The following is a 14,240-nucleotide window of genomic DNA, read 5'->3' as shown; positions in this document are numbered from 1 at the left end:
ATGTTACGTAGCATTGCCACTAGCGCGGAAACAATGGATTTCGCGAGGTCAAAGATTCACGAATAGCTTCTGCACGGACATTGTTGAAGCCTTCTCTATGTCGAAGCTGCCAAAGTAAATCGCTTAATTAGCTGTTAGCTCTTTATAGATCAACTGCTTCACGAAGCTAAATACGATACATTGAGAAGGAGAAAAATCAAGCTGATCGGATGAAATCTAGTTTTCGATGAGTATATTACTTTTATCCGCTTCCAAAACACAAGAACGTAATTAACGTTTATACAACCCTAGACAACTGTAAAAAGTCAGAACACGATAGGGCGCCATCCAAAATTTGCCGCATTTCTGGAACAACTCCGAGATTTCTGGAACAATGCATCTTCTGGGGAGAAATTTAAGCTTCTCTTCAGAGTTACCGGGAAAAATGATTTGCATTGAGTTCTAGAAAAGTCGTCCCGACGATCCTCAGATTCATTTGGACCTCTTTAATTTGCAGATTTGAGTTAGAACTTAGCCTCGAGTAGAACGAAGGTGAAGCATAGCAATTCTAGTTCTCTCAAGAATGCAGTAGAATTTAATTACATCTTTACTATAATAATATTATATTAATACTGTGTCGTGGACAAAATATTACAATTCCTTGCTTTTTTCGTCAGTACTCGTATGATGTGAAGAGAAATTTTTCGCCATTTGGTAATTGGAGGATTTGATGGGAATGATGACATACGTCTTTTGCACTGCCATAATGTCAGGTTGTGGGTACTATTTACTATTTCATTAAAGAATATTCATTCTTGCTTGGGCGGTAAATAAAATGCTAGAATTTTTTTTATTTAAAATGTACTTATGTATTAGTTCAGAATTTGGCGATACCAACTTAAAATTATTTTCACAATTAAACACACCCATTTATATTAAATTTTACTAGAATTTAAATACTACCACGATTTTACTTGAATTTACATAGAATAAAAAAAATGTTATGAAAATATGTTTGATTTTTAATTTATTTTGATGAAAAAACAAAATTCAAATAATGGAAATGACTGAGACTAAATGGTTTGCAAACATCTGAAATGTTAAAAATTGCTCCTAGCGACTATGCAGAACTACATTTTATTATGCTTATTTCTACCTCTCTACAAAAGTATTTAAATTTTAATTTGAATAAAAAAAGGCCTTCGTCGAATAGATTTATTTTTAGTTTTGCCGCTGCTGACGGTCGATAAAATCAGTTGTCAGTAAAAAATTTAAACAAATCTTCTTCGCAAACGTTGCCTCCCTTGCAGAAATGGCTTGCCCATCGTAAACTTAGATAATTTTAATAATAATCGAAAAATGTTCGTTCTGTTTAATTGGGTGAAATGTTGCGACGAATATCATTCGACGGCAATGCTCCGCACGACCAAGTTCGCTCCACATTTGATTCTGTTTATTCTATTATAGTAAAATTTATTTGGCGATGTTGTTTTAAAATTATCACCACTGGCAAAGATCTCGGAATTTATGATATCGTTTTTGTTTGGAATAATTGTCACTTTTTGTACGTCGGCAGAGTTTTAAAATTCGGACTGTGTATCACATCTCCCCAGTGCTTTGTGAAATAATATAAAACAAGAATTTGCTTTGATCAAGTCTTAAGAGATTCACTTCTCTTTATTAATATTAAGCGAATTATGAATAATTATTTAGATTACGTTTATATGAATGTTATTTTATCTTTATCTGACAGCGGCTTTCAATTGTTCGCTAAATACATATATTTATATGTGTAAATATTTGTTTAATTCTTATCTTAGCTTTTACTTCTTAATGTATTTAGAGAATACGTCAAAGAATAAATAGATTTACTGTACTTGGCTTGAACAGTTTTTGAATATGGTTAACATCAATACAACTACGATACGATTACCATTGAATAGCTTTACTTTGTTTTACTCATTCGTTTATCTGCTGACAACGAATGTGACACTGAGTTTCTTTCATATCATGCTTCAAGCAAGGGAAGAGCCGTTCAGCTTTTTCACCACCCCAAAAATGGTTGCCGTAACAGTGACCAAACTATAGATACCGCAAACTATAGATACTACCCTGTCTATAAACACTTCAAAGTAAGACTTGCTCAAGGATTTGAAGTAAAACTTAACTATACTCTTCATATTCTTCCAATGGCCCAGTACGTTATAATACCAACCCAAGTTATTCTAAATTTGGCACAAAAATAATAACACCCGCGAACCTTTTAAAACACGACTACAGTAAATGGTACATCAGTCATAATTTATGTTAGTTATGACCTAAATATTTCAACGACGTGCTGTTCACTTCGATTTTCATTACAGACATTGCCATACTAGAATAACCAAACCTAAGAACTCGCCTGCTTGATAAACCTTATTGACTGGGAAACCCGTCTTGATTTCGTCACAGCCAATAGTGGTTTTTCAGTATCTATAAATATATGTAAACCAAAATCTGAAAACAGTTGAGACTTGCGTTGATTTGCCTTCTGATTAGTCACCAGTAACGATCGGATTAAAGGAACGACTATATGAAGCTTCGAAATAGTCCATTTAACATAACTTAAAACAAATTGGATGAAATATTTATAGTCATTCGCTCATTTCCTACACAAGCCTGCAGCAGGGAAAAATTATACAATACCAACTTCAAAAGTAACATCCAAATCGAACATCTCTTCAGGGAAAAACGACTTTGAGATTCCCTTCCACAAAATTTAAACACAAAATAGTGGAGAAAAAACTAAAAATTGCGAACAGCCAAGCATTAAAAGGTAATCTCTTAGTGAGTTGCAAGTGTTAAAAATATCCACCCAACTGTGACTGAAATGCCACCCGGAAAAGAAAATGGTATTTGGATTAGAATCTCTAAAGAAGAGGCTAATTGCACAACATCTTGAAATGACATTTAAATTTAGTTTGACTGCGATAAGCCATCAATACCCAAAAGTCCATTCAATTGTTGTAGCAATATCTGAAATTGAACCTGAATTGAAATTGAAAATGTAAATACAAAAACAAAAAAACAAAAAACTCAACGCTTCCATCATCAAAGCCATTTGAGTCAATTTGGCTTTAAAATAACGTTGGATAGAAAAGACCCATTCTGACCAAAACAGTACCGTTTCAACGACAGTCAGCAGCATCGCCCGTATATGTATGGGGAATGTTTATGTTGTTAAAACAACAACAATAACAACAACCACAAAAGTGTAGATAAACATGAAAAGCTACTACTTTCAGTATTAACGGAAAATCTGTATTAAACTTAAATTTTAAGTAATATATAATTGTGATTATTGCTTGGTTTTGCCCATTATATTGTAAATATTAGAGGGGATTGTATGATTGTAAATTTATCAACTAAAACCAAGACTCCTTGAGATATCTAGGACAGGCGTATAGACATGGCTAGATCGATTCTTTACAATCTTTCTTAATATTTGGTACTACATTTTTTATAAGGGTTAAACACCCAACACCGTCAGAAAAAAAATGTTAAAAATCATCGCGACTTTGGGTAATGTCAAATTTGCATTTTAAATAAATAAATAATTGGCGCGTACACTTCTGTCAGGTATTTGGTCGAGCTCCTTCTCTTATTTGTGGTACGTGTCTTGACGTTGTTCTAAAAATGGAAGGACCTACAATTTTAAGCCAACTCCGAACGGCAAATGGTTTTTATGAGGAGCTTTTTCATAGCAGAATACGCTCAGAGGTTTGCCATTGTCTGCCGAGGGGCGAATGCTATTAGAAAAAAACATTTCACGCAATTAAAAATAGTCACGCACCAACCCATTCGGCTACGGCGGTTGCCTTGAATTTTATTATTCTCTAAAAATGTTAAATTTTGATGAAAATTAGTTGAGCTATTGTTTAATTTGCACAAAGTTTGAAATTTATGTTAGATATTTTTTTGTAGAAGAACGAACATTAAATAAAAAATTAAATAAAAATCAAAGAAATTGTTTAAACTTGTCAATAAGCCCCTGGTTCTATAGCTATGAAACACACTTTACATAAGACAATACAGATATTTTTTCGTAATTAAGATTTGGTACCGAACTACAATAAGTGATTGGAAGTGTAAAAGAAATCTGAATATTATATAATGGCTATAATAAAATACTACGAACAGGCGACCAGTGGCTCTGGCTAGACTAAAACCCGTATTGATGCTTCCACTTGCACTTGTTACAACTTACACGTACCCCGAGCCCGAATTTGAATTAAGTATACATTTTCCGTATTTAGTTTTTAGTATATAAGTTTATAAGTACAAGCATATTTCTTTTTATTTCTACACAAGCATTCTAGTCCTACTGTTTTTAAATACTTTTGTAGAGCTGATAGCTCTGGCAGCTAATATTATTCAATATTAACGTAATTAATTCAGTTTAATTTGTTAATAAATAATAATAATAATAATTTAAGATCTAGGGCAATTTGAACTCTGATCGATACTACCAAAAACTGAATATGAACTTCCAAATTTGCCCGAGACAATGATGTAAATAAAGCTTGCTTCACATAGACTTAGTTTGCACACAATGGTATTGATGCTGTCAAATTGACCTGTAATCTTGAACCTGATTGACAACTTCTGGTACAAAATTAAAAGGCATATTACAAAAAAATGCTAATTTAAGGAGTTGAAGACAGTGGCTTAAGAGGTTATAGATTCAGGGTGAAGTGTCAAAAATCCATTGATTCAATACCATTGAGACACATTTATTAAAAATAAATATTTTCCAATCGTTCTTAATTACTCCGCCAGCAGGGCTCATAAGCGAAGAACTTTTTATTTAAAAACATATCATTAATGACTACTTAATTTTCTATGTGCTTATTATTGTGCAACTCCCGCATCCAAAAACAGGAATAAGTTTAAACTGTTCGTAATTAACTCGTCACCACTGTATGTATTTATGAGTAAATTTTTCTTAAGTATAGTATTTCTTGTGGTGAATGGCGACAGCATTGACACAAACAATCGCATGGTAAGAAAAATGTTTCCTATGCCAAGCGGTTGCAGAGTTTTTAGAGAATTTTGCTATTTTCCGATCTTAATTAACTCCTACAAACTTCAATTCAGCTTAAGAATTCATAATTTAAATCATCATTGAACATGATAATAAGAGTTCTTTATTAAACTCAATATATTTTCCATATTAGTCAAAAATTTGGCCATTGGTTGGAGTCAAATTTTCCAAATTTGATGGCAAATTTTCAATTATACTTTTGATATAAGTTGTTTAAAAGTTTTTGAAAGATAAGGAGTATACTTATTTTTAGTATATTTTGATTTTTCGGAACAATTTTTCTAAAATTGGAAAACTATAGGTAATACTTGTGTAGAATTACTCAATGTCCTTTTCTATCGTTAAGATAATCAAATTTTATATGTGCGCTTTCGAATATGAATTGTGAATTAAAAAATTCTCGTGTTGATTTATTAATTGAAAATGTATGTAATAAAAATGTTCCTCACTTTATGTAAATGTTGCGAAGATGAAAACGATTTTATGACAAAACAAAAAATGAGATCAGCTCAAATTCATAAGCATTTCACTGCATTTCAGTTACATGTCAATCATGCTACGGTAAAATTAAGAGAATGTGCCACAATGCAAACTTTCAGTATATGCGTTTCTTCATAGCAGCAGAAATTATAAAACTTTATACTGCTACATTCATTGTATATATTCGTAGGCCTGGCATGAGGCAATGCTTTAAACCGTACCAATCGTCACCTGCCGTGCACACTATTTGGCACTTGGGCCTTCGTCTGTTTACCACCAGTTGAGGAAGACGTATTAGTATTCGTTCCACTGCTACTGCCTCCACTGTTACCAGCGGGTTCATTTCCACGGCCACGATCCCGCTCTCGCTCCCGTTCACTCCGATGATGATGATGGTGTTGTTGATGACGCCTACCGCCTCGAAAGTGGCGGCGATTGTGATGATGATAGTTGTTGTTAGTTGAATCGCCACTTACTTGGTGTGTGGGTTGCACCACTGGTGCACAGTTTGGACTGCCCAATGATTTAGAGCAAGTAGGATCCTAAAAATGGAAAACACCAAAAATTATTCAAGAATTTAGAAAATATTACATTTTAATGCTGCATAAATAAAAATAAATAATTGGCGCGTACACTTCTGTTAGGTGTTTGGCGGGGCTCCTCCTCCTATTTGTGGTGTGCGTCTTGATGTTGTTCCACAAATGGAGGGACCTACAGTTTCAAGCCGATTCCGAACGGCAGATATTTTTATGAGGAGCTTTTTCATGGCAGAAATACACTCGGAGGTTTGCCATTGCCTGCCGAGGGGCGACCGCTATTAGAAAAACGTTTTTCTTAATTTTTGTGTTTCACCGAGATTCGAACCAACGACCTCTGTGAATTCCGAATGGTAATCACGCACCAACCCATTCGGCTACGGCGGCCGCTGCATACAATACACAAATTTAGACAAGGTATGGCTATTAAATTTAGTTACACCTGGAGAAATGGCAATATTCGTAAACAAATCATGTGATGAGCTCAGAAGAGCGGGAAGAACATAGGACCTACACTGTCATCACATGGTGTAGCCTTTCCCGTTGGGTCCACCTCGTTGTAATTGTTGTTATAGCAAAAACATAAACAGACGAAGAATTTCAACTCCCTCGTAAGACACGCGTTGCCTTGGAGCAATTGCGTTCAGGATATTGTAGCAGGTAAAACTTCTACCTGTCCAGAATCGACCCCAACATGAAATTGAAATTGAAATTTGAAAAGGTCGAGCCAAGGAGCAGCGGGAGATTTGCTGGCTCCTAAAACACTCAGACTAAAAAGCCCATTGTATTTAGAGCTCTGGAAAGAGGGTAGATAGTCAAGGAGGGAAGGAGAGAAGTATCAAAGAAAGAGATAGGAAGAATAGAGACAGCATACTCAACATTTGTCCGACTTGTGAAGGTTGCGAAAATATGTTGTATATTTTCGTGCTCCATATGCCCACTCATCAAGTACCCCTCTGCCTTTGGACCCACCCTTCGATGCTTACTGGGCCTACCGTCAGATGCGACATTTTTGCAAATGAAACTAAGATTGCCTCGCGGTAGTCATTAATTTGGAACGTTGTTTTTAACTTTGTAGCCTTGCACTAAACACTTTTCCTTCTACTGGAAAATGCTTTGGCTTGGTTTGATATTTATGTATTGACTGTGGCATTGTTGGCGAATGTCGATAAATTTTTTGATCTTTAGGTACATCTGTTACTCAATTAGAGAGCCTGCCTGGAGTTTTGTTAAAAGTGTTTGAAGCATATGTTTCTATTCCCATTTTGCCCAATACAGTTAGTCAAATATAAATTATGTAAATATTTACAACTACTTTAGGTGATTATTTTAAGCTCTTAAAAATTAGTTTTTCTTTTTTAATTTACTCACTTTATGTTCTGAAAACAACGATGTTCCTGCATTCTGGCATCGACTGCTGCCTCTACCTTCTGAGCTCACGGAGTTACTTTGTGTGTGCGTGTTTTCTGCTCTATTACTGCCATTACTGTTTGGTTTAGTTTGTAACCGCAATCTCATCTCCTCCTCGCTTTCAATTGAAATAACAGTCCCAGTTTCAGCATCCACATCTATTATACCGCCACGACTCTTTTGCTTCAAAAATAAGGCAGACATTCGCTGCTGAAGATCTCGCAGTTCTCGTGTTAATTTGAATTCAGGTGCATTTTCAAGCTCTGACGGCGGCATGGCACATCGTAGGCTATCTTCTTCATCTTTAATCGGCTCACGGCAAACTGGGCAAAGTGCTTGAAATGGATCAGCTGTCTTTTGAAGCCAACTTGGTAACTTATCGTATTCTTCCTTATAAGTTCGACGCAATGCATTTAAATGTCGTCCCAAGCAATAGCTATGCAAGTAATGAAAGCATTCTGTACGTGTAAATTCGTCGCCATCACTAAAGCCATATAGACATATGACACACTGACCGCTTGGCAAGTTGCTATCTGTTAAATGTTCCCGAACAACTTCAATTAGATCGAACACAACAGGGAAGCCTAGGGACTCTCTCAACTTCTCATTACAGGCTCGTTTGATCTCCTCTAAGCGTGCATCATCCAAACCACGTGGGCGTAATAGCTTAAATTGAGGACTTGTTTCGGGATAGTCGGCGGTTGGAATTACTTGCAGAGTCACACACACATATTGTTCCGCTTCATCACCTACTTGAGGAAACACAGTAGTTTCAATTACTTCAGGAATATCACTGTAATCATTTAAATAAATTTGTCATTACATTCTAATGCAAAATAAATATATTGAACTAAACCTTTCTGAAGCTCTAGTTATTTGAACGTCATCCATTAATATAGCTTCCAAGGATTCTACTTCATCTTTTAATCTGACGAAATAAAGCAACATATTAATTCAAGAAATACATCAAATATAAGATATATCGATTTAATTATGGTTGATTTGAGTGGTCAGTTCTAACTTACGCGTCCATTTTGGCTTTTTCGAAGACTGTGATAACTTGGAATAATTGCTACAGATTTATGAGTTTATTATATCTCCAAATAAAATCGATTTCTTAATACACTTCTTCAAAGCTATGTTCCTTCTCCACAAAAAACGTTCGGTCGAATATTTAGACACATACAACAGAAACAACAAAACAAACTTTGAGTGTTGCCAACTCTTTTTAAAAACTAAGTACCGTGGCACATGTCCCCGAAGTTTGCGTACAAAATTTATAAAGAAATAGTTAACATCTGTCGCGTATTTAAGTTCTGCAAAATTTCTGTTTCTTAAATAAAATTTTAACGAATTACCGAGGTAGCAGATTTGATAATGTGTAAAGAATATTTCAACGAAATTCGATAACATACCATCTAATTTGGGTAGAGTACACATTTGCATTTAAACATAGAAATAATAAGTAAATTAATTTTAATTTGCAATTTTGAATTATACTAAAAAGCGAGTGTCGCATTAAGATGCGTTAAAATATTTTCGTGCTAGAAGTTCTGGGGATAATATTTCGGTTGCTCGTATGTATCCCGAACAAATCTGTACAAATTTCGTCAGTACTTTATCCGCTAAACAGCCATCCTTATTCACAATGTCAAATAAATAATAAAAATAAATATATGTAATATAAATAATAATACAAAATTTTACTTAATAAGTCATCTTCACAGCTTTAAACTGCGTTGGTTATCAAACCATAGATAATAAGGTGCGAAACTCCCTCATTTTGTGTGAGAGCGCGCCCAGAAACTCGAGTACACTTCTGTTAGGTGTCTCGCCGAGGTTCTCCTCCTATTTGTGACTTGCGTCTTGACGTTGTTCGACAAAATGGACGGACCTACAGTTTTAAGCCGACTCCGAACGGCAAGTGGGCTGCCGAGGGGCGACCGCTATTAGAAAAGACGTTTTCTTTCGCTTGGGTGTTTCATGCTTGGAGATTCGCACCTACGCACACCCAAATGGCAGTCATGCACCAACCCATTTGACTACGGCGGCCATAGGTTTCACTAGACAGGGCTAGTATACTGGGGCGGCAGCCCTTGGTCGGGAAAAACCCGAGTCATTCCGGTACGTAGAACCGGCTGCCATGCTACCGTAGGTCTCATCCCTGCAGACACCTGCTTGAGCCCGAGCCGCCTCCCGCTGGCGAAATCCAGGACAAGACCGACCGTAACCTACTGGACCGGACAGTATTTAGACAGTCTATAAACGACATTCACCGGGAGACCGTTACCACCTTCTTGAACTCCCGTCCTGTGAATGCCGTAATCGGAGTCCAACCACCACTTATTGCAGATGAAGAGCTCCAGCTTTCCCGTGAGACCCGTGTAACACTGGCACAACTACGTTCTGGATACTGTAGCAGGTTAAACTCCTACATATCCAGAATCGACCCCGACATACCAAACTCATGTCCGGCATGTGAAGGTACCCCGCACGACACTAACCACCTCTTCACATGCCCCCTTAAACCGACTCATCTAACCCCCCCCCCCTCACTCTGGACCCAACCTGTCGAAACAGCATGTTTCCTGGGCCTACCCCTAGATGAGCTAGACGAAGACGAACGATGATATGCCTACACTGACAGGGCTACCTATGCTGTTAACAACAACAACAACAACTACGGCGGTCATCAAAAGAAACTCAGTTGAAACGAAAAAAATTCAATTAAAGTTTATTTTTAAAATTTTCAGAGAGCCTCTTATTTCCCTCTACGCTTGTATTTTGATTAATCTTGTGTACATATATGCATAATACGTAGTATGGTTCTTATGAGAGCACTGCCAAATTCAGTTTCACATTGATGACTACATTTTGCATACATGCAATTATATTATATAAACTGGGTGTTGTTTCTGAATTGTTACGAATTTCATTACGTTAGAATTCAAATAAACCTGTCACAATAATTCCTCTGTGATAAAAGTCATAACTTGATGGCAACACCACTTGTTTTAGTGAATCTGTAAACGTCTTTTACGGATTTCCTCCAACTGTTTATTATTATCAGCCAACTGCGTAATTAAATTAGCTATTCCTTCTCCTATTTCACACACAGCACTTTGTTTTCATTAGTTTGTTTAGTTTAAAATCACAATATTACCAAGCCATTCACTGAATTTTCACAAGCATGTAATTTCTCCTCCTTTTGTTTGTTTTCGCAAGGCACCACCTATGGTACTCAATTCGCCTTCAATTGGCAGTTGGCTCGCGCAGTCTCCCTCCGCTTAAGTCTGATTGACCCGATTAGACACCAAACTCTTCGATCCAAATGGAGTCAATCGCTCCAGGTGAACTACTTTGATTTTCCCCTGCCCAGTTTTGCATTGTTGTATACAATACATCACATCATTCAATTTTTTAATCACCTTGTATGTACCTTACCAGGGCGCTTACAGTTGTGGTGAAATCCCTTTCTTTCTTTGCGGATTATAAAGGGGTACAAAGGTTTCGGAGTTCACAACACGGCCAAATCAATGTTTCACCTTGTTACTCATTAGCTGAGTATGCTGCCTGATATGACGGTGTAATTCTTCCATAACATCTTGCAGTGTTTCCCAATGACTACCTTCGCCAGATGCAGGAGCGGCACCTCTTCCGAACGCTAAATCAGCTGGAAGGTTTAAATTGCTTACCGCGGAGACGATACGCTGAAAGGCTTCTTCCAAATTTTTCAGATGATCGCTAAAATGTTTACCCATGTTGATGATATCATCCAGATTGACCAACCACGTTTTCCAGTGGAGTAACTTAGGAGTGCGTTACATAATCCGAAACGCATCACAGAAAACTGCCACAACCCATCTCTTATGCTGAAGGCTGTCTTATTGTTCTCACGGTCGCAATCCTGAATCTGCCAGTATAAACTTTTAAATTAAGCTTGGAAACATTTCGCACCGGGTATAATGTCGAGAGTGTCCTTCGTTCGTGGTAATGGATAACTATCCTTTTTTGTGACTTCATTCAGCTTTCTGAATCTACTCAAAAGCGAGTGCTACCATCTTTCTTTTTAACCAGCACAGCCGGTGTGCTCCACGATGGAGCTTGATGGCCCAATTATTCCACTTTATTGCATTTCTTGGATTCTCAGATTTGCTTCTTCGGGCGCTGCTAGTGGAACTAGACTTGGAGCTTCGCGAATTCTCTCGTGTTTATTCGATGTTTCAAGAGGGTAGTTCTACTATATTTGCTCCAGTAATTTTTTGATGTTCGTTGTAGGCCGATATGTATATCGATACAACGATTATCTTTTTTTATTTTTATATTTGCTCTGAAGCCTCCGCGAATGTATAATATAAAATATTTTCTTTTCATTTTGATAAGAGATAAAAGAGAACTTTTAAGTGGGATATATTTCCAAAATATGCTAAATTTGTTAGAGCATGATTCAAGTAAGTATTGATTTCGAGCACGAGCATTAGTTTCTAATGTAAGCCTTTTCTATTCGCCACTTCCCCGCTCGCTATCTTTATGCTCGATTAACTTGACGAAAAATGTGCATGCGAAAGCAACAACAAATTTATTAAACAAGATTCGCCGCCGCGAGTATGGTTATATCTGATTAGACTGGTATAACTTACTATTTTACAAAAACATGTATTTTCAGGCAACTCTATAGCCGCGTTACCAATATATGTTCATTTATACCAGTTACTTCATCTATTCGCCACTTGCGAAAGAGGTCAAGTGTTATTTCGGAGGTAGCGATAAAAATGAGGAGGACATCATATATTGCATATACTTATATATATTATATTCAATATATAATTTGTATAAGGGTTGAATTTTTCTCATATGAAATGGGAAATTTTTGCATTGCGTTTTCCAACAGTGCCGTGTCATGAGTACAAGGCGAATCTATACAAAACAGTAACTAAAACAGATGATTTGTTTTTTTTTTTCGTGCGAATTAGTGGTTTGAATGCCAAAGTCATCTGTTTGTTTGTTGTTTTGTGTGAGTAATAACCATACTCGCTAGCGGCGAATCTTGCTTGATAACTTTGTTGTTGCTTTCGCATCCAAATTTTTCGTCAAGTTAATCGAGCATAGAGATAACGAGCGGGAAAAGGGCGAATAGAAGAGGTCTTGACTGTCGACACAGAATGAAATAAGGCGAATTCATTCTTTGTTATAAATACATAATTGAAATTAAAAAAAAAAAAACAAATTAAATTTTAAAGTAAACAGAAAAAAAATATAGTTTAAACAAACTAAAAATGTATATATAAAAAACAAATAAGATCTAAGAGATACACAACTAAAAATAACATAAATACAGTAAAATCGTTCGAAATTTATTAAGAAACAGAAGATCAAATTATTACAAATTCCAATATTTTTTATCCACTGACTGAAGGAAAAGTAATTTTGATAGAGAAGAACCTTTCAATCTATTTCTTTGCTGGTAAAAAGTAGAGGCAGCTTTTGAAAACAGTCTTTCGGATGGCGTTGATGTAGCGATAGTGCTCAAATATTTCACTGCTATTTTTTTTAATTTCGGATAAGTGGAACCGATGACATTATTCCATACTCGGATAGGATCTTGTTTGAGATCAGACACTGAATGAGACACTCAGCCAACGCACGCACAACATAAATATTTATCAACAAACAAGTAACGAAAACGAAACGAACCGAAAAGAGGATCTCTCTCTGTTTTCTGTACTCTCTCAGAGAGCGTGAGCGCCGAGCGAGACGACGAAGAACGGCAACGAAGGAAGGGAACAACCCGTGCGCAGTGCGCACTCGCTCTCTTCTCGCTTGATACTGTGGATATAAGTTAACATCGATATTCGTTGAGCGATTCCGTTAACATCGATGTTACGATATTTTTCGTATAGCAACATCAATGTTAAAAAATCGATGTTTTTGCTTTCAACATGGATGCTCATCGAGCATCCCTAGTTCCACCACCTTTCATCAAACAATGTACATGTTGTATGCTCGTTAATTTGTAATGTTGAGTACGGGTAGAACTCTGTAACTCTAGATGCTGCTGCTGTTGTATTTTCCCAACATAATAACAATGGTAGTCTTCCAGCGGGCAATCTCTTTCTTGTAGGCTTCTGTCAGGACGAAGATTGTTGTAAAATTTGCTATGCAATAGTTTTTAGCTAAAATCTTAGAAAAGGCATTTTGAAATACGAAAATGACTTCGGATTTCTTTTTTGGTACTGTTTGTTCCAATGGTGTTTAACTGAATTTCTAGAATTATTTTTTCTTTTAATTACGAATAACATTTTAGTTTCTTCACCAACTTCTCTAATATCAACCAAGTTGATAAATTTAATTTTCAAATATGCCACAATAAAATTTTGCCAACACGAAGAAGTTCCTTCAAAACAACCAATGCATTTAAATAAAATTACAAGCACAATTATTCGAACTCATCTCTGAACTATGACTAAATGTTATCAAAAATTCAACCAAAAGAGCAAAGATTGGTGAAGGGCACTCAATCCGATCCGGTACTACCCGTGCGGATAAGATCGTATTTCATCCGGAAACGATGACCTTCAAACTGGTGTGGTACGGTACAATACTGTAGGTGGCTTCGATTCGAGACGAGAAATTTGAATGTGAAAGCAATAACAAAGTTATCGAGTAAGATTCACCGCAAGTGAATTTTCATTTGGTGTTGTCCATCGTGTTTATACACCTTGCAACTGTTATTTTATTTATTTTTTCATTTT

At 36.3% G+C, this 14,240-nt stretch overlaps 1 protein-coding gene across 1 annotated transcript; it reads right to left on the bottom strand.

Moving 5' to 3' along the window:
* Positions 1-4,269: 4,269 nt before the first annotated feature.
* Positions 4,270-8,664, bottom strand: LOC129244762 (E3 ubiquitin-protein ligase RNF25). Its single transcript, XM_054882586.1, has 4 exons — positions 8,514-8,664; positions 8,345-8,416; positions 7,450-8,281; positions 4,270-6,084 (listed from the first exon to the last, which is right to left on the bottom strand). The coding sequence occupies exons 1-4, from the start codon at positions 8,519-8,521 to the stop codon at positions 5,770-5,772; spliced, it is 1,227 nt and encodes a 408-aa protein (XP_054738561.1). The 5' UTR covers positions 8,522-8,664; the 3' UTR covers positions 4,270-5,769.
* Positions 8,665-14,240: the final 5,576 nt, after the last annotated feature.

Source organism: Anastrepha obliqua, chromosome 4 (genome assembly GCF_027943255.1).
Source record: "Anastrepha obliqua isolate idAnaObli1 chromosome 4, idAnaObli1_1.0, whole genome shotgun sequence".
NCBI lineage: Eukaryota > Metazoa > Arthropoda > Insecta > Diptera > Tephritidae > Anastrepha > Anastrepha obliqua.
Note: the sequence above shows the minus strand (reverse complement) of the source record. Positions and strands in the feature narration are given on the sequence as shown.

What these genes read in the sequence shown, in the direction of transcription:
- LOC129244762 (XM_054882586.1), bottom strand. An exon ending in ATAACTAGAGCTTCAGAAAG is followed by an intron (nt 8,282 to 8,344) that starts GTTTAGTTCAAT and finishes AAATGATTACAG; the next exon opens with TGATATTCCTGAAGTAATTG. An exon ending in CGTTGTTTTCAGAACATAAA is followed by an intron (nt 6,085 to 7,449) that starts GTGAGTAAATTA and finishes TTCCATTTTTAG; the next exon opens with GATCCTACTTGCTCTAAATC.